This window comes from Eptatretus burgeri, chromosome 19, assembly GCF_056783735.1.
Source record: "Eptatretus burgeri isolate ZD-2024b chromosome 19, Ebu_testis_v1, whole genome shotgun sequence".
NCBI classification, from domain to species: Eukaryota; Metazoa; Chordata; class Myxini; order Myxiniformes; family Myxinidae; genus Eptatretus; species Eptatretus burgeri.
The window spans coordinates 2239974-2258466 of NC_140979.1; the positions used below are offsets into that span (position 1 = coordinate 2239974).

The 18493-nt window shown below is 45.8% G+C and overlaps 2 protein-coding genes and 1 long non-coding RNA gene across 11 annotated transcripts in view; 1 reads left to right on the forward strand and 2 right to left on the reverse strand.

Annotated features, from left to right (window-relative positions):
• LOC147008403 (uncharacterized) overlaps positions 1-11344 on the reverse strand; it is a 60407-nt gene extending 49063 nt beyond the window's left edge. For all 4 annotated transcript variants that reach the window (XR_015053403.1, XM_085864779.1, XM_085864776.1 and 1 more), the window contains exon 1: positions 11254-11344. Coding sequence is in view for 3 of the 4 variants with exons in the window: in XM_085864779.1 (XP_085720905.1) it covers positions 11254-11344 (91 nt within the window). In the remaining variant the exon portion in view is untranslated. The remainder of the gene's footprint in view (positions 1-11253) is intronic.
• LOC147008405 (uncharacterized) lies at positions 1-11429 on the forward strand. Its single transcript, XR_015053442.1, has 3 exons — positions 1-126; positions 8797-8877; positions 11291-11429. It is a non-coding gene; the product is annotated as an uncharacterized LOC147008405 (long non-coding RNA).
• The window catches only part of LOC147008406 (uncharacterized), a 23028-nt gene continuing 15694 nt past the window's right edge, over positions 11160-18493 (reverse strand). For 5 of the 6 annotated variants that reach the window (XM_085864954.1, XM_085864953.1, XM_085864952.1 and 2 more), the window contains one exon: positions 16422-18154. In XM_085864954.1, the coding sequence (XP_085721080.1) occupies positions 17214-18146 (933 nt within the window). In that variant the 5' untranslated portion in view covers positions 18147-18154 and the 3' untranslated portion in view covers positions 16422-17213. Of the gene's footprint in view, positions 11326-11887; positions 11994-12536; positions 12699-16421; positions 18155-18493 lie in introns of those variants that run through there. The other variant, XM_085864958.1, reaches the window with a different exon arrangement.

Consider the following 18493-nt stretch of genomic DNA (forward strand, 5'->3'; position numbering starts at 1 on the left):
CCAAAACCGCGGGCGAGTCGCAAAGAGCGGACTGGACGTCTGGATTTGGAGTGAGATCTCGTTCGTCACGCGTTGAAACCTGCAAGGACAGAGCAAAGAAAGGGACAAGAAAAGTATCGGCTGATGGTGAGACCCAGGAGCTTCCTCAAAAGGATTGTTTAAAAAGTAGATTGGAGTTTCCCTTTTGTGACGTTTCTCTTTGAGCCGAACACCACAAAGTTCACGTCAGACACGTTTGGAAGGAACCGCCGTCCGAACACGTCCAGACAGAGAGAGAAACAGGGAGGTAATCTGAGGTGATTTCTCTGAGGTTCGTTTTCCTGTCAGACTCGAGCTGCAAGGCCTCGCAAACTCTTTAAAAAAACATTTCGGATGATTTCACAAAGGGAGAGAGAACATAAAAAAAAACTCCATCGAACTGACAATCCCATGGGATTTTAATAATTAATTTATAAACATCATCGAACTGAATTTAAATAATTTATTTATAAACCCCCGATGTTGGAGTTTGGGTTTGGTCCTGCACTTGTAATTAATACATCGTGTGGAGAATAATCCGTTATAAATGGGTTTTTAATCCGAATAAACATCGTTCCTGTAATTCACGGAGCCTCGAGCCTTCTCCCCTCGATATTAAAGTGACATTTCCCTAGCAACCACGTTCCTGTGACTCGTCTCCAAGGAGTGCCACGTGACCCGCAGGGCGGGTGAGCGAGCTCGGGGGTTCCCGCTCCGCCCACCGCTTATGCCCGCTCCACAAGCTCCGCCCACCACTTATGCCCGCTCCACAAGCTCCGCCCACCGCTTATGCCCGCTCCGCCCACTGCTTGTCGGCTCCAAATCATTCCATTGAGGGATTTGTCGATTCCGTTGCGTACGGGACATGGTGTGATTCATCTTTTCAAATATTCCCTTCATATGTTTGGACAATCGTTCGTCGAACTTCTTGTAATTGTCTTCGTCTTAAGCCGGCTCAGCGAAGAGTTCCAAACATTTATTCACAATGTTCGTGCGAATCACCTTGGCCTACCTGTGGTGATTTCACCTGGAAAGCAGGTTTTGTTTGAGTGAATGAGAATTCTGCCTTTCTGTTTGACACAGCACAAAGGTGGAAGATTTGAATCAGCATGCACATCATGAACCGTTCAGTGTACAAGTATGAGCTTCTTCCATGAGCCTCGACTATGTACAGGAAAAACAACAACAAACAAACTATCACCCCAGTGTTTCCCAAGCCAGGTGAATCATCAATGTGTGCCCCCATCCTCCGGATTGACGTTAAACGGGATATCCCCATCAGCCGGTGGATGTTAAAGATGCCGGTGTCCTTCACGAAGAGTCGGCGAGCTATCGCCGGCACCCTGACTTCCTGAGTCGGAGCGGCGACCCGACCCGGCTTGTGTCGTCGCTTCGTAACTGCCGCAGCAGCACCGACGCTCTCCGTACGTGACGATCGACGATGATGCTTTGGTCGTTACATCTTAAAAGGAGATTTTGGCGGGCACTGCATTCCACGGTCGTTCATTGCATTCGTCCATCACTCTCACAGCTGTGATGACGTCATCCAGACGAGCGCGTCACATTTTTTTTATTCGTTCGTTCCAAAGTTCTTCTACTTTTGAGAATTATCTGCTTATTTTATCGTAAAAAAAAATGACATTTATTTTGAATGTTTAATTACTTCACACGGCCTTGCGCTGCAGCTGGAAGTAAGCGGTGTATGTTTGGCAGCACTGTTCAGTCGTTTCCGTGCGAGTACACTGAACGGATCAGAACGTCAACGGAACATCGTTTTACGTCTTGATCCGTTCAGTTTATTCGCTCTTCCACGAGCCTTGACTGTATACAACAACAAAAAATCTGATGACAGAGATCTGCATTTTTAGAATTTCAGCATTTAATTTCAGATTAATTTTAACCCTAACTTACTTCCACAATTTCCCTCGTGGTTGTTCAAAGCTTCCAATATATTCTGACTCTTCCAATTTTCTCGAACTTGATGTACTAACTTTTAGCTGTGATGAATTTCATCTTTTTTATATACATTGCTGTGAATGAATTGATCCGTTGTTGATGCGGCGCAGGCATGATGGACCGAATGGCCTGCGTCTCATTTCCTTGTGTGTATCTTCATTGTTGTTCACATTTATTCCGCTTCAAACTTCCCTTTCATTTTTTCTCTTGTCCAAAAATGTTGCTTCCTTGATTCTTATCTTTGTTCTTATTGTTGTCTTTTTGAAAATTTATTTGATTGTTCCATACACTGACTGTTTCCATTTTCTCTCTTTCCATCCCCATCCTTTTCTTCCGCCTCATCCTTTCCCACAATCACCGTGTCATTTATTCCTGAAACCTTCTCTCGACTCCCATTTCACCACCATGTTGCCTCTCTGTGACCCCGTCCTCCAACTTTTTTTCAACCTTTTTATTCCATTTTTCAAGGTGGTCACACTTCAAAATTTATTTATCCTCTTTGGTATGTTGCCCAATTTCCATACTTTTATGATCTTGATGCAGCTCTTTATGCCTTGAACCATTTGTTGCTTTTTATACTTGCACAACTGTTTTTTAACTGCTGTTGTGTGGTGGAAAACTCTAAACCTTACTCAAGTAGCTCCAGTCACGAAACGGGTTGAATCTTTTATTTAATACCAGTCATAATTAAAACACCCCCTTTGAAGATAATTAATGGCCTTATTTAATTATATCGTTTGTCAAGGTGCATCCTCGGACACCCCCCCGCTGGGGTCTGAAGGCGAATCCTCGAACACCTCGCTCTCCCCCGCTGGGGTCTGAAGACGAATCCTCGGACACCTCGCTCTCCCCCGCTGGGGTCTGAAGGTGAATCCTTGGACACCTTGCTCCCCCCCCCCGCTGGGGTCTGAAAGCGAATCCTCAGTCACATTGCTCTCCTCCGCTGGGGTCTTAAGGCGCTTCCTTGGACACCTCGCTCTCCCCCGCTGGGGTCTGAAGGCGAATCCTCGGACACCTCGCTCTCCCCCGCTGGGGTCTTAAGGCGCTTCCTCGGACTCCTCGCTCTCCCCCGCTGGGGTCTGAAGGTGAATCCTTGGACACCTTGCTCCCCCCCGCCTGGGTCTGAAAGTGAATCCTCAGTCACACTGCTCTCCCCCGCTGGGGTCTTAAGGCGCTTCCTCGGACACCTCGCTCTCCCCCGCTGTGATCTGAAGGCGAATCCTCGGTCACAACGCTCTTCCTTGCCATTTTGTCTTAATTCGCTATTTTGTTTGGCAAGTGTTATAGTTTTCATATTAGGAGCTTGGAGCAATTTCATGTATTGCATGTTGCGATTTTCCACGATCTACTCTCACGGACTGATTAAAGCACATAATCGAAATGTAATTTGAGTTTGGAGGATCGGATGACGTGGACTAAATAACTCGAAGTCTGGAGTGAAACATGAAAATGTTACGAAATCGGCTATGTTTCGTGTTTTTTTTTTGTGGGTAGGTGTCATTTCCAATAAGCTTTCTATCGCTTGCCAAGCCAACCGTTCCTGATCAACCATTTAGTTGAAGGGCCTGCATGAGTGCTTAAGCCATTTGCCGAGCGCCCTACAGTTGATAGCAGTGCAGTTTCGTGTCCCAATCAGGACGTACAGTCGGCAGTTGCTACAAGGTAGAGGTACGTAGACAGCACACACGTACGTGGTACATGTGGGTCGATTTGGATCTGTAAAGGGACTCTCCACAGGTGTGTGTACACGTCTTCATACTTGGTTACGGGCACCGTGGTGGCAAAGTTTCATTCCATATCTTATGATGATGGCGGGTGGTGGAGGTTTTAACTTTTAACCTCAGCAGCCACCGTACGAGCGATCACGTTTTCCTTTGTCCTCGTGACCGTTTCTTAAGCAATTGGTTATTTTATATGAATCGGGTGTGCTTTGGAAAGGTTACGTGATTTCTCTTTGTGAATTTCAAAGCAAAATATATTTGATAGCACTCGATTTCCAAGCCGTTTACCGTGATTTCTAAATTAGAGCCAAATTTTTTCCACCCGTCACATGATGATTGGCAGCTGTTCATTAAAATTAATGTTAATGCAAATCTCCTTGAAACATCTCTAAAGGAACGTTGTTTTTTAATTTGTGTTTTAAAATTCCCCCCAAAAATGTGAAAGCTACTCAAGGTTTTGGGTCGTATGCAGTACATACTGCACTCGGTAATCACTCTGACTCCAAACAGCCGATGACCGAAAAAATTGCAGATGTCGGCCGAGCACTAATATATCGTGTGTGTGTGTGTGTGTGTGTGTGTGTTTTGCTGATAAAGCATGCCATATTCTCTCTGCTAACTCCCTTACCCCACCCCTCTCCCTCTTTTTCCCATCCTTGTTCCACCCCCTCCTCCTACACTGCAACACCCTCCTCCTACACCTCTCTCTCTCTTTCTGTCCCTGTCTTTCTCTCTCCCCCCCTCTCTGTCGTTGCCTTCCCTTCCTCTTAAATTCCTTCCCCTCCATTCATGCTGCCTTCCCTTCTCCCACCCCTCCTCGTTTCCCCCTTCTTCCTCGCTCCTCACACCTCCTCCTTCCTCGCTCCTCACACCTCCTCCTTCCTCGCTCCCCCATCCCTCTTTTTCTCCCACCCCCCCCACACTCCTCTCTTCGTATTCCCATCAGTGAAGTGACGGGTGGTATTTGCTAGTTTCAAATAAAGTTCTCGACAAGTTCTCCAGCTCCAACGTCATTCGGCAGCCTTCCTGCTTCTGTCTCTTACGCTCTTACCTTGTCCATGTGGATTCCCAACGGAAAATCCAGCAGCCGTGGCCTCCATGCCCATTGCTCGCACTGCGAGACCCTCACAGAGCCCACATGGGACCTGTTGATATTCTGCAGCCACCACACCCACCTCGGCCATGTTCCTCCCACGAGCTGTGCACTCCGTACAGCACATCAGTACTGTGGTGTGTTTTGAAATCCCCACCACGCCAGTGTGCCACGCAGAGTGATCACTACATCGTTTCACCACGTGACCCCTCCATCCACGTCTTCGTGCCCCTGTCTCTCCGCCAATTTTTGCGCGGGACACGTTGCGAATTTACCTCGAGTATTCCACACACGGGCGACGCGACCTCGACCTCCAGCACCGACAGCTTGATCGGGCACCGAAGTGTACGTTTCACACACCGGCGGTTCAGTGTCGGACACGCACACCATTGTTATGGCACCGGAATCGGGCATAAGCGGTTCACCTGCAGGTTCCATCCCGGATTTCCCTTCAAATTTTTATCCGCGTCTCGCGTAGCGAACGCTGGCTCCAAGAGAGCTCCGCGTTGTTCTTCTTCTTGTTCTTCTTCTGGTGAAGACAAAACCTTTAGGACTCGGCTCTTTTATATACAGGATCCGGATCTCCTTAAATACTAAACACCTGTACACATCCTCGCATTGACGGTGCCTTTTGAGAGCGTCTATCATGAACTTTTAAATATATTCGGACATTTGCTTTAAAGTTTCGAAAAGTTCACGTTACTATTTAAAGATTATTCCATTGAATGTGTTGTAATTTCGTAAATACACGATTTTCTCGTCATGAACGAGGACCCTCCATGACGGGTCTCGCTATTGGCTCCATCAAGGCACGTGACGAAATATCGGAAGTTGTTGTTGTTATTGCCTTTAGGACGCGGCTCTTGGACACATTTGGCCTTGTTTTTAAAACAACCGACACAGAGGTGTCCGGATTTTCGTCGTCAGACGAATTATACATGTAGATTCGTTTGACACACTTCATCTGGATGGGGTGTGGCCAACACTTCTGTGTTCATGAACGTCATTACCACGATTATGATTATGTAAATTGTTCCCACAGTCGTTTATTTTACAAGGGAGGTGTCACTGTCGATGGCAATGGCATCCCGGGGAGGCACACAATAATGTTGCCCCCGGTGGTTTATCTTCACAAACAATCATTATATGAAACAAAATATTGAAGGAATAATTACAGGTCCGGGCCCTAGGGTCGTTACCCCGCCTGTCCACCCCCCCTGTCCTCAGCACCCCTGCTTTCACCAAGTCTCTCTCAAGACTGCATGAGGTAAGTATTCCATGAATACCATCTTGTTGTTTTGAGATTGTGATGTTTACAAACAAACATTTCTCAACTCAATCAGAAAAGTAAAATATTAAAAATATATCATGTGACCATTTAACCCTTTATGTACATGTAATGTTCTTTAATTCCACCTACAATCCCACATCGGAGTCCATGGAGATGTGCTTCGAGTGAAATTCATACTCCACAGGAAAGACAGAGCTCTGATTCAGATGTCTGATTCCGTTCAGGCTCAGCTTGGTAGGTTTGTATTTATTCGTTCTATCTTCACGATAAGGCCCAAGTGACATGGAGTTTTGATATACAGCAGACCCTTCCCGTTGGTGGGGGTTACGTTCTCGAAAAACCCTGCGTCGGGCAAAACTGCGATGCGCAAAGTTTGGACCTTATGGGGAAAAAATGGTTTGGGGAACTAACTCTAAAATGTATCGACTTTTTTAACCCAAACTGCAGTGGTAACGAGAAGGGCACCCTGTAGAGCGCATACCACTGCCAGGCTGAATAGTTTATGTTTTGTATCCCACTGACTGGCCGGATCTGGATTCGGACCTGAACTAAAATTTCGTACCGACGGAAAGTGGTCGCAGTGACGCACTGCTCCGGCGCATGCACTCATACCTGACCTGACCTGGTTGTGCATTTCACAGCGAAGACTCAACCATGGCACCGAGGAGCTTTAAACACACCTTTTGGATAAAGTTGTGGAAAGGCAGAGATTCAGGGATGGATATAAAAATATTTCAAAGACCTTGATCCCTTGGAGCACAGTCAAGACAATCATTAAGTGGAAGGTGTATGGGACTACCAAGACGCTGCCTATATCAGGCCGTCCCTCCAAACTGGATTACCAAGCAATGAGGTGACTGATCAGAGAGGCCACCAAGAGGCTAACAGTCACTTTGAAAGAGCTGCAGGCCTTTATGGCAAAAATTGATCACTGTGTGCATGTGACAGCAATATCCCACGCACTCCACAAGTCTGGCCCATACTGTAGGGGGGCAAGAAGGAAGCCATGACTCAAAAAAGCCCACCTTGAGTCCTGTTTGAGGTGTACAAAAAAACCACTCCAGAGATTATGAAGCCATGTGGAAAAAAGTTTTGTTATTTGATGAAACGAAGATGGAAACTTTTGGTCGAAATGAAAAACGTTACGTTTGACGCATACTCAACAAAGCACATCAGCCAAAGAACACCATCCCTACTGTGAAGCATGGTGTTGGCAGCATCATGTTATGGGGATGTTTCTTATCAGCAGGGACTGGGGCACTTGTCAGGATAGAAGGGAAAATGGATGGAGCAAAATACAGAAAAAAATCCTGGAAAAAAACCTGCTGCCTTCTGCAAGAAACCTGAAATTGCGACGGAAGTTCACATTTCACCATGACAACAGCACAAAGCCAAAGCAACACTGGAGTGGGTGAGGAACAAACAGATAAATGTCCTTGAGTGGCCCAGTCAGAGCCCACTTCAGTCCACTGAAGGTGGATGGATATCTCAAAAAGTTGTGCACGGATTGGGATGAATTTTGGGGGACGGGTTGGGTGTGTGATAAGGAAGAATTGCTTCGATTTTGGTGAAGATCCAGATTCGAGAAGTGATTCTTCACCGTTGAGAAGAGATTGGGCCAAAAACGAAACATAACACGATATTTCAAAAGGATGTGGATGAGTTGGCGGAGGTATGCTCTCCACCGAGTGCCATTCTAGTTGTTTGTGTCTTCACTGCCCTATACTACTCAATCTTGTAACACTGTTTCATTTGTCCCTCTGTGACACCAGTCTTGTATCATTTGAACGGAGTTCGTCTGTACAGCAACGATCTTCGTGTCATACTTTCTCGCCATCAAACGGTGCATATGCCGCAGGGACACGATGATCAGGTAACGACGTAGTCTTTGATGTGCGAGGGTCCGGGTTCGTTTGAAGGCACGCGATGATCACCGAAGGCTGTTTCATTCCTTTCCCGCTTTCACCAAGCTCTCAACTTCATCGCTTCAAGAAACCTGGATCGAGGAACTTCCTCAATATCTGCTCACCATCTTCAACTCTTCATCTCTCGAACATCCTGTACGCTTGGTTCCTTTCCATTCGGTCTTCGTCCATCTTCTTAGGGTTCTGTTCGTGAGCTCACAAGTTATTGAAAAGTGCATGCATATGAAGTGCATGCAATCGACATGAAACTTCACAATTATGATCTAGTAGTGCTGGGGAATATATGTTTTAAATTTCAACCTGATCGGACGTATGGTTTGGTGGCCAGCATTATTATCTTTTTTGATCTAGGTTATTTTTTATTATTTATTTATTTTTTGAATATGGCTCACTTGGCTGTGCCTGGATGTGTTTGAGGGTAGAGGAGTATCAGCTGAAATGTGAATCCTATCCAGTTTCCTCTTGATGACTTCATCTTTGCTTTTACCTTGTTCGGGTTCCTTCTGATGACGACAATGCAGGACTGCACCTATTTTGTCTTCCATTTGATTTTAATTGAATTAATTTTAATCCCATTCCAAATTAATTTGAATAAAAATAACGTCATTGGTCAGGGTCGAGTGTCCGATCAAAGCGGGACGTCTTGGTACCCGGTCATCACTGCTGGCAGTTGTAAAGTGGCAGTTCTAGTTACGTCTGTTATTAATTACGAAACACACCAGTCCACAAACACCACACAAAACTAAAAATATTGTATCCATCCTGACTTCCCATCTGAAATGTGTCATTCAGGCCGACGGTTGGCGAAGAGAAGCTGCGCAAGATGTTTTCGGACTCCGCCGGTGGAAACGTCCAAGCATTCAAGTTTTTTCAGTAAGGGAACGTTGTGAATGATTTGTGTAAATTCCTGGGAGAGGGAGTTTGTTCAGGTGATGTGGATATTTTTTTTGAGCCTTTTAAATGATTGAGAAACAGCATCGGGATGATGGGGACACGGTCAAGGCGGGGGTGCGTGGGGAGGCTGAGGCGGGCTCTGACAAAGGGGGGTGTGGGATGAGCAAGGTGTGGGCACAAGTGAAGCACCAAAATTACTTACCTTGCTCGTTGTGCTTTACTTTTGGAGTCCGAGCTACCACGTGAACGCGAAGCGAAAAGTTTGGTTCACAGATTGGTTCCCTACTGTCGTTCTGTCTGTCGATATACGTCACTTTATGATCGAGGAATAACTTGAATTTCAATCGAACCTTGTATTTTGAACACAATTTGGAACATTAATCGAAAAACAAACCTGCAGTTGAGCATTACCTTGGCTCTGAATTGGATCCGGTCGCACACGCGCAAAGAGGAGTGAAATAATATTTTTTACCTTGTCTGACTCGACTTCGGTGGACGGAGGTTTCGTTTTCACCTGTGTTTGTCGAGCTGTCTGTGAGCATGACATCTCAAAATGTTATTATATGTACAGCTTCGGATGAAACTTGGTGGACAGGCTGGGTGTGCACCAAGGACGAATTTAATCGATTTTTGTGAAGATACGGATCTGGATTCGAAATTTTTTTTAGACGGGTTTGGTACGTGACAAGGACGAATTGATTAGATTTTGGTGAAGATCCGAATCCGGATCCGAGTCTTTTTAGGGAGGTCTCCACCAGCTTTGCTCAGTGAGATGGTGAAATCATTGCCCATTCTTCACGTGAAAATTGCTCGAGCTCCGCCAAGTTTGATAGGGGATCGTCGATGGACTGCAATCTTCAAGTCTCGCCGCAAATGTGAAATTTTGTTCAAGTCAGGACTTTGACCGGGCCACTCAAGAACGTTCATTTTCTTCTTATTCAGCCACTCCAGTGTGATTTTTTATCTTTGTGCTTCGGATCATCGGATAGTTTCAGATTAATGGCCGACTCGAGCAGGTTTTCATCAAGGATTCTCCTGTACTTTGCACCGTCCATTGTCCCTTCCATCCTGACAAGCTTCCCTGTCTCTGCTGATGAAAAGCAACCCCGTAACATGATGCTGCCACCACCGTGCTTGACAGTGGGGATGGTGTTATCTGGGTGATGTGCGGTGTTCGGCTTACGCCAGACACAACGCTTTGAATTTAGACCAAAAAGTTCAATTTTGTCTCCTCTCACCACAAAACGTTTCTCCACTTGCCTGCAGTGTCATTCAGATGCTTTTTCGCAAACTCCGTACGAGCTTTTCGATGCATCTTTTTCAGTAATGGTTTCTTTCTTGCCACCTGTCCAAAGAGGCCAGCTTTGTGAAGGGAACGGGATATTGTTGATGGATAAACACTGACGCCCGTCTTGGACATACAGTAGAGCCTTGCAAATCTTTCAAAGTCATTGTTGGATTTACAGTGACATCCCGAACCAGTTTCCTGCTTGCCCGGCTGCTGAGTTTGGATGGGCGACCTGATCTGGGTGGGGTCTCGGTGGTATGTTACATCTTCCCACTTCTTCACGATGGATTCACCGTACTTGAAGGGATAATGAGTGATTTTGAAATCATCTTATAACCCTCTCCTGAACGGTGCTTCTCCACCACTTTATGTTTGACTTCTTTGGAAAGATTCTTGGTCTTCATATTTGCCTTGTTAGTTAACCAAATGTGTTGCACCTTAAAACTCCTTAGATAATCGGGGAGATTATTTTTTTTCAAGTTAAACCACTGATTACATACAGGTGAAACAGTACACTTATTTTGTAACTTTTCGAACAATTAATTTACTCCTGAAGTGATTTAGGGTTAATTCGGCAAAGGGTTTGAATACTTATTCAACTGAGAATCATCTGATTTTCTCTGTTAATCTGACTTTTTCACATTTTAGACAAAATTATATGGTTTGTCATCTTGGTTTTCTGCTGGGCCTGACACATTTGGCCCGTAGCCCTCTGATTAATACACTGTCCCACTTTGTTGCGTCAGATTTCCAAAAATCTTCTTCTCCAGACCCACCATTCAGAATGCTACCACATTTGGGTTACAACATTAGGACAGTGTCCTGATGGTAAATTACAGAGGCCATACTGATCACGTGACCGGAAGTGTGACAAAATGGTGGTTGCGTAAATTCCATCAAAGAATCTTCTTCTCCAGACCCACCAGTCAGAATGCGACCAAATTTGGGTAACAACATGAGGTCAAGCTAAAGGTTCAGTTGTCTTCTTTATTTATTTATTTTTAATTGTTGCAGTAACTGCCGAACGATGGTGAAACGTTTAGAGATCTTAATGCAATCCCACATACCTTGTTTCACTTGAACGGATGTCGGTCTGCTTTCCAGGGAGACCCATACGATGGCCTTGTTGCAGCTGGGCACTGTGGAGGAAGCCACCATTGCACTGATTAAACTGCACAACCATAATCTTGGTAACAAGGACTATCTGAGGGTGTCCTTTTCAAAGTATTCATGTCAATCGGAGATCAACTCTTGATTTCCAACACACCACCCTTCTCCACCCTGTCAATCACACCTCATTTTCACACGAACGTTTAAACATTCCAGTTCATACCAGTTCGTGTCTTTTCTCACTTTCGTGAGCCATTTAAAATTAAATGTGGGAAAAGAGACTCGAACTTGAGCACCTCCACTTGCTTCTCATAAATCTTGTAAATCTATTTCATGGAACACTGTGGCTGTCTTTGCATTCCAACCGTTTTCTATGGCAATTGGAGAATTATCTTTTGCAGCTTATTTTATTAGGATTGCAAAAGATGAGGGTAGAGTGGCAGGACAAAGAGAGCAAAGTTAAAATGTTTCATCCAATTAATGTTAAAGTTTTCCATTAAGTTTATTTAAAAATGCTTTGCCACTTTGTATTGGCTGTAATCATTAAAACATTTAAATTCCTGATCCATTTTGCTGTCATTTTTTGCTCACCTGGAACATGATTGAGGTGAGCTTATGGGATGGCTCCTCGTCCATCCGTCTTCCCATCCATCCGTCCGCAAACAGCAACTTCTTCTCTGAAAATGCTGATGAGATTCTGACCAAACAAGGCGAAAATGATCTTTGGTGTGGGGTAACTCAAGTTTGTTCATGCCATGCCTCCTTCAAATATCAGCACATCATCATGAGGTTGAAGGGTCCCAAAAAGTACTTGGATTTTGATCGAGTTTGGCCACCGTTTTGGATAACAGGAAAACCTTGAACAATCTTCTCTCAAACCGCTGAACTGATGGCCTTGTTGAAGCTTTCAATTTGTGATCGATTTCCCATGAAAAACATTATTTGTTAACAATGACGTCATCAGTAATGTGGTATGGCAGCCATATTCAATCGCAAGAACACCTTTAAAAATACCTTTTTCTGAAACCACTCAACTGATCAATGTGAAACATAACATATATGATCGACAACCTCTGGGAACATTTCATAAAAAGAAGCTGATCTGAAACACAACATGGCTGCCAGGTGAGGTATGGGAGCATGCATCGGAGCAGTGTGTCACTGCGTCCACTACTATGTGTGAACATCTTCATAGCTGTGGAGGAACTCTGGGAAGGGTTTGAAACAGCAAGCTGCTTACCTTGGGTAGGCCTTCTTGGGTTGCTTTATGCAGCTTCTTCGGCTGGAGGAGTGTTGGAGGTGTCAATTATTGGCCACCCCTCCCATCCTGGGCAGAGTCTCGAGCTGAGGTGATGCGAATCCCCGCCCACGTTCGTGGTTGAATGTACGAAGAACAATGGCGCTGGTCAGAGCAAAGGGAAGGTGTAAAAATAAAAGAAAAACCCTATCAAAGTAACTCACAGCACATTTACATTTAATCACCCATTAGACAAGGGAAAGGAAACCATCTATAAAACACATACCAATATAACTGAGCTACAGGACCTGAATGTTGTGTGTGATAGGTTTCCAAATTCGTCACAATATTGTTGTGGTTGAGGAAATTCGCAAACCATCATTCAGGTCCCATAGGTGAGATATCTCTGTAAGTATATGTGTAGTTAGGCCCAAACCCGTTGTTTAGAGGGAATAAATGTCATTCATTCGGGCTGCGACCCTTTTAGATAGCCGTTTTTCTTTTACTATCTTTATTTTGGACCAACCGCCATTACTACCACCACAACCACCACCAACCGCATCTCGACAACCACAGCCACCTTCTCCAGAACCGCCTTCACAACATCCACCTTCTCCACAACCGCTTTCACACACCAACCACCAACCGCAACACCGCTTCACAACAGCAACGCCAACAGCCACGACCTTTACCGTCACAACTCGCTCTCGCAACCATCGCATCACCGCCATTCCCGCGCCGCTTGTGGGCACCGATACTGGACTCGTACAGGGCGCGCACCGAGCAGCGGGTGCAAAAACACCAGCCTTTCCGAGAAATCGGATCAAGAATGATTCAGCCCACTTCTGTTCCGTCCTATCAGCGAGCGTGGGGCGATTTGGCCCCGCCTCCAGGCGCGTCGGAGTATAATCGCTATATGCAGATTCACGGATCAAGAATGATTCACGCCCACTTTTCCTCTGTCCAATGGGGAGCGTGGCTCTGCCCCCGAGCCATTCCTGATCCAAAAATCTGCAAATGATTTCTCCTGTCGCACTATAAAGCGCCGAGCGCGGAGCGAATCAGGGCAGTTGGACGGAGTTGAGAAGAGTGGAGAGTGGGAGAGTTGGAGAGTTGTGGCGGCGGCGAAGGCAGTTGGGAAGAGTTGAGAGTTGAGAAGAGGAAAGAGTTGGAGAGTTGTGGCGGCGGCGAAATCAGTCGAGAGAGTGTCTGTCGGGGTCCGGAGAGGCTGGAGAAGCCAGGAAGCTTTGTGGAGGTCGGCGCTCGTGTCAGAGTCGGGGAGCTGTGGAGAGGGGAGGCCGGTAACGCGATCGAGGTCGCAGTGGAGTCGCTCGTCGCGGGACCCAAGCCATCCAGATATCCTCTTTCCCCCGAGCATCAACAACCCCTCCCTGTTTCCCCCTGCGCTGAGATAGTGTGAGAAGGGGGCCCCGTTCCCACCCCATTCCAGGCAGTGCCAGCGAGGCCCGCGGAGTCGGGGCGCCGCCGCCATTTTGCGGCTCATCACCAGACGGGTAGGCTCGACGCGGTCTCGGCCCCAGGCCCGTCTGCCCCCTTGTCGATGAGGGTGGCCCCTTTTTCTTTTGCTTTGGAGTATATGTGTTGTCGGCGCCGTCTGTGAAGTAAAACTGTGTAAGTGTTGCCGTGTGCTCGCGTAGTCGGTAGTAGATCTGCATTGTGTCTCTTTTGTTGCATTTGCTTTTTGTGCAGAATTGTCGTGTTACTTTTACATTTGCTTTTGGTGCATAATTGTTGTGATTGTATATGTGTGCTTTCCGTTTGCCGCGGAATAAATGTGCTTTATGTTGAACTGTTTTTCCCGTTTCGCTTCGTCTTTTCTTTTATTGAATCTCCATCTTTCTTCAAGTAAAGGGTTGGTCGTGGGCTAAATACGCCCAATAATTAATCGAACCGTCGAGGTTGACGATAACACCGCTCGGTTATCCCGATAGTACGGAACGGGTCGCTTAAAGTGGCCCGTGTCCGAAGTCGACCTGCGGCGAGGTGCGATCGCCCGGTCTACCCTCCGTGTGGGTACTTAAGTAGGTCGAATTTGGCGAGGAACCCTATCCCACGCGGGGGGCCGATTGGCACGATCGTGGTGAGGCCGAAAGGCCCACCCGTGACTTGTTCCCGGCGTTAGTCCGAGAGGGTCACGACGGGATTGTCCGTCCGGTGGGCGACGTGCCGCGATTCGAGTTACGTGGCCGTTCGCACGCCGGCGGGCGCAAATCCGCAACAATATATATATATATATATATATATATATATATATATATATATATATATATATATATATATATATATATATATATGTTGTTACGGTTCTCGGAACTGTATGCATACAACAGATAGTTGTCCTGAGTCAGTTATTCCATTGATATACGTGGTTAGGTCCCTACCTTTTGTCTAGTGGGAAGACGAGGGAGTGTGTTGCGATGGGCTATTTGCCGCTATTAGTTCGGTTATCAAATCATTTTTCCCTTCCATTCCACTCTTCCTTTTTTCACTGCTGAGGTAAATTCATCTCGCTTGCTTTCCTCGTTTCACTGGCCATAGTGTACCACCGTCAACCCGCTGTATCCGGTCTCGTTTTCTGAGGCAAAATCCCGACGTTCGCTATGGAAGCTGCGCCACCATCTACCTTCCGAAACCCAGACACGTGCTGCGTGGGTGGTTGTTGGTAGATTGAAAGGAAGAAGTTGTTTGTTGGGGATCGAAAGGAAGAAGTCGGTGGGAGTTGGCTGAAAGAAGGTCGAAGGCGTGAGAAGTCGGTTGGAAAGTGGAGAATTGAAGGAGGTGTTGTGAAAGTGTTCCTGCGGTTTGGCTCTGCCAACGTCTCGCCTCGACGGCCCGCCTACTGCACTGGTCCCTGCCGACACGACCTCGACCAAGCCTCTTACCTGGTCCTGTCTTCTGCTCCATTCTCGGCCTTGGACTCCGCTCTTCACCACTCGTGCGGCTGTGGACTGAACTACACAACTTTTGACGGGTGCCGCACCACAGAGCATCCCTCCCCCGAAACGCTCAGGTACCGAGAAACTGTAACCTCAACTCCCTCCCTCGCTGGCTGCAAATGTTCCTTTCACAATTGGGTTTACTTTGTCTGAGTGTGTGTCTGAGAGTGTTGGCGCCTGTCCGTTAAGTAAGCCTGTTTAAGATCTTTTATTGTTGTGATTGTTGCTTTTATTGATCTCGCGTCAAGTCTGCTTTTGAAAGTTGCTTGTATAATTGTCGCACCCCACACCTCTCTCATCTTTCCTGCATTACATCCCCAATAAACCTTTGGTTGTGCCAAGTGCTTTTCCTCGCATATTTAAAAAATAATAATTGTAGAAATGTTCCCAGCTCGCCTTTGTCTTTTCCTCTATTGGTCCAGCATGGTTCGGATCTAAGTTCAGCCGGGTCTTTATTCCCAACAATCCGTTCCTTCTGGCCGGTTCGTCCTTGGCAGTGCCGCTCCGCTGCATCCGATCCGGAAAGGCGATCCATAGTTGGTGGAGTGATCCGGTTCGGACAAGGAGCACCGAGGGCGTGGTTCCCCGGTGGTTAATTAGGTAACCTGATTCGAGACAGGAGGACCCGAGGTCACGTGGCTGAGTTATTGGCGTCCACGGTCGGTTGAGCGATCCGCCGCATCACGGAATTATCCGTGAGCGACGGCCAACAATTCCGGGGAGTCTGGTGGGAACCGACGTAGCTTTCCCCCACCTAGTGGTCTTCTCACCCAACCCCGCAACAATATATATATATATATATATATATATATATATATATATATATGTAAATATATATATATATATATATATATATATATATATATATATATATATATATATATATATATAAATTTATTATATATATATATAAATTTTTTGTTGGGCCCAATATGTTCCACTAAATCTAAGATACATGTCACGGGCCGTGTCGGAGCGCGGGCGGTCGATATGTCATCTCTGTTTGACATGTGGATATCTCTGTTTGATATTCATACATCTCGATTTCCTGGTGTTTCCCTTCCCATTGATGGAGTTTGACTTCCTGGTTTCTTTGTTCAGCTCAGAGTAAAACTTGATCGTGTTTTCGTTGGTTTCACTGTCTATGGTGTTGTTCACTGTTGAGCTTGCGGGAGTATCTGTTCAGCCTGAGGATGTCTCCTCAAAATTTGTTCACATTTCTGTTCGTGTTGTCTGCTGATCAGTTCAGTCAGTAGTACAAATTGCTGGTGTTTCAGAACATGTTGGACAACTCGGACTTGGTTTTGTTGAGATGGACTCGGGTTGAGGGGCAATCTTGGTCCGATTCCTGCTGACTCCATCACCGATCCTGAAGGTCGAAGCATTTAAAAGAAGTGTCAGGTGAGTAAACAGTATAACATCAAAAACAAACTTCTCATCTTCATAAGAACTGTTTTCTGTTTCCTCTTGTTTAATAAGCAAAGTATTTGTATTTATTCGCACTTCCTCCACACATCACCCACTCTCCCCCTCCCCCAACCTCGTTTACTTTTTAGATTCTTCCTCTTCTCCTTATTCTATTCGACCACTTCCCTTATTTATATTATTTATGACTTCCTGGGAAGCTATTGGTGGTGGTTTCGATGAAGGTGATTGTTTCGGTGGTGAATTGGAGAGAGTGATCCTTTGACATCTGGTTGAGAGGGAAGAGAGAATTTGGGGTTTACACCCAATGAGACACCGCGTCCTGATTTAAAGGTGACTCGGCACTTGGATCCTCCCTTGAAGACGAAGACCTCGCTGTAGTCCCAGCGCCTCCTTCGATGACTTCGTATTTTGTTTGCAAGGTGAAGGTTACGTCCCAGATTGCTTGTTCAACTCCAAGACATTGTTTTTCGATCGCCGTTTGTCTCATTTTTTCGCTCTGTAAATGTTGCTGACGTGTCTCTTCATCTTTCAGTTTGCACAGTTGATCTTCCAGAGCGGAAAGTTGAACTTTGCTTGTGTTTTGCTGAGACGGACCTGGTGGAGGAATACTTGGATTGACTCCGAATTCTGAAGACAAGATTGAGGCGTTTTGTTGGATTACCTGTTCAATTCGCCGGCGTATTTCATCGGACATCTGTCGTCTCTGTTCAGTTTCCTTGCTTATCTCTTCCACTCTGTGCTGAGATTCCAGTTGTTTCTCTTCACCTCGGAGTTTAGATTGCTGGTCATTCAGAGCAGGTAATGTACCTGGCGATTTATTTGGCTGAGAGGCACCTGGTGGAGAAAGAGTTGTTGCAAAATCTGAGGCTTTTTGAGAGATTGCCTGTTCAACTGGCAGGTGTTTTTGTCCGGTTCCCTGATGTGTCTGTTCGATTTCTTTGTGTTTTTGTTCCCTTTGTTGGAGTTTGACTTCCTGGTTTCTTTGTTCAGATTCATCGTGTTTCCGTTTGATTTTCTGGCTGTGATGTTGAGATTGTGAGAGTATCCGTTCAGCTTGTGGATGTTTCCCCTCAATTTGTTCGCGTTTCTGTTCGTGTTGTTCACCTGTCGGGTCACTCCGGAGTCCAGATTGTTGGTGTTTCAGGACATGTTGGATAACTGAGACTTGGTTTTGTTGAGATGTACTCGGGTTGTCCGGTAATCTTGGACCGATTCCTGCTGGCTCCATCACCTCTCCTGAAGGACCAAGCAATGAAAGGAATCCAAGTGTCAGGTGAGTCAACAGAATTAAATCAGAAACAAATTTCTCATCCAGATAAGAACTGTTTTCTGTTTCCTCTTGTTTAAAAAAGGTAGTAAGAGGATTATAAAGGGATAAATCTGCCAACCTACGGAAAACCAGGTAAAACAGAAAGGAAGGGAAATGATAAATTAGACAAAAATATTTTTGGCAGGAAGACGAGGGACTCACCAGACAACGTCAACACTACCTTGTCACATACATTTATTACGTACACTGATGCTGAACATACACTACGAAATAACTATTATAAACTTAACCCATTCAACCCTTCA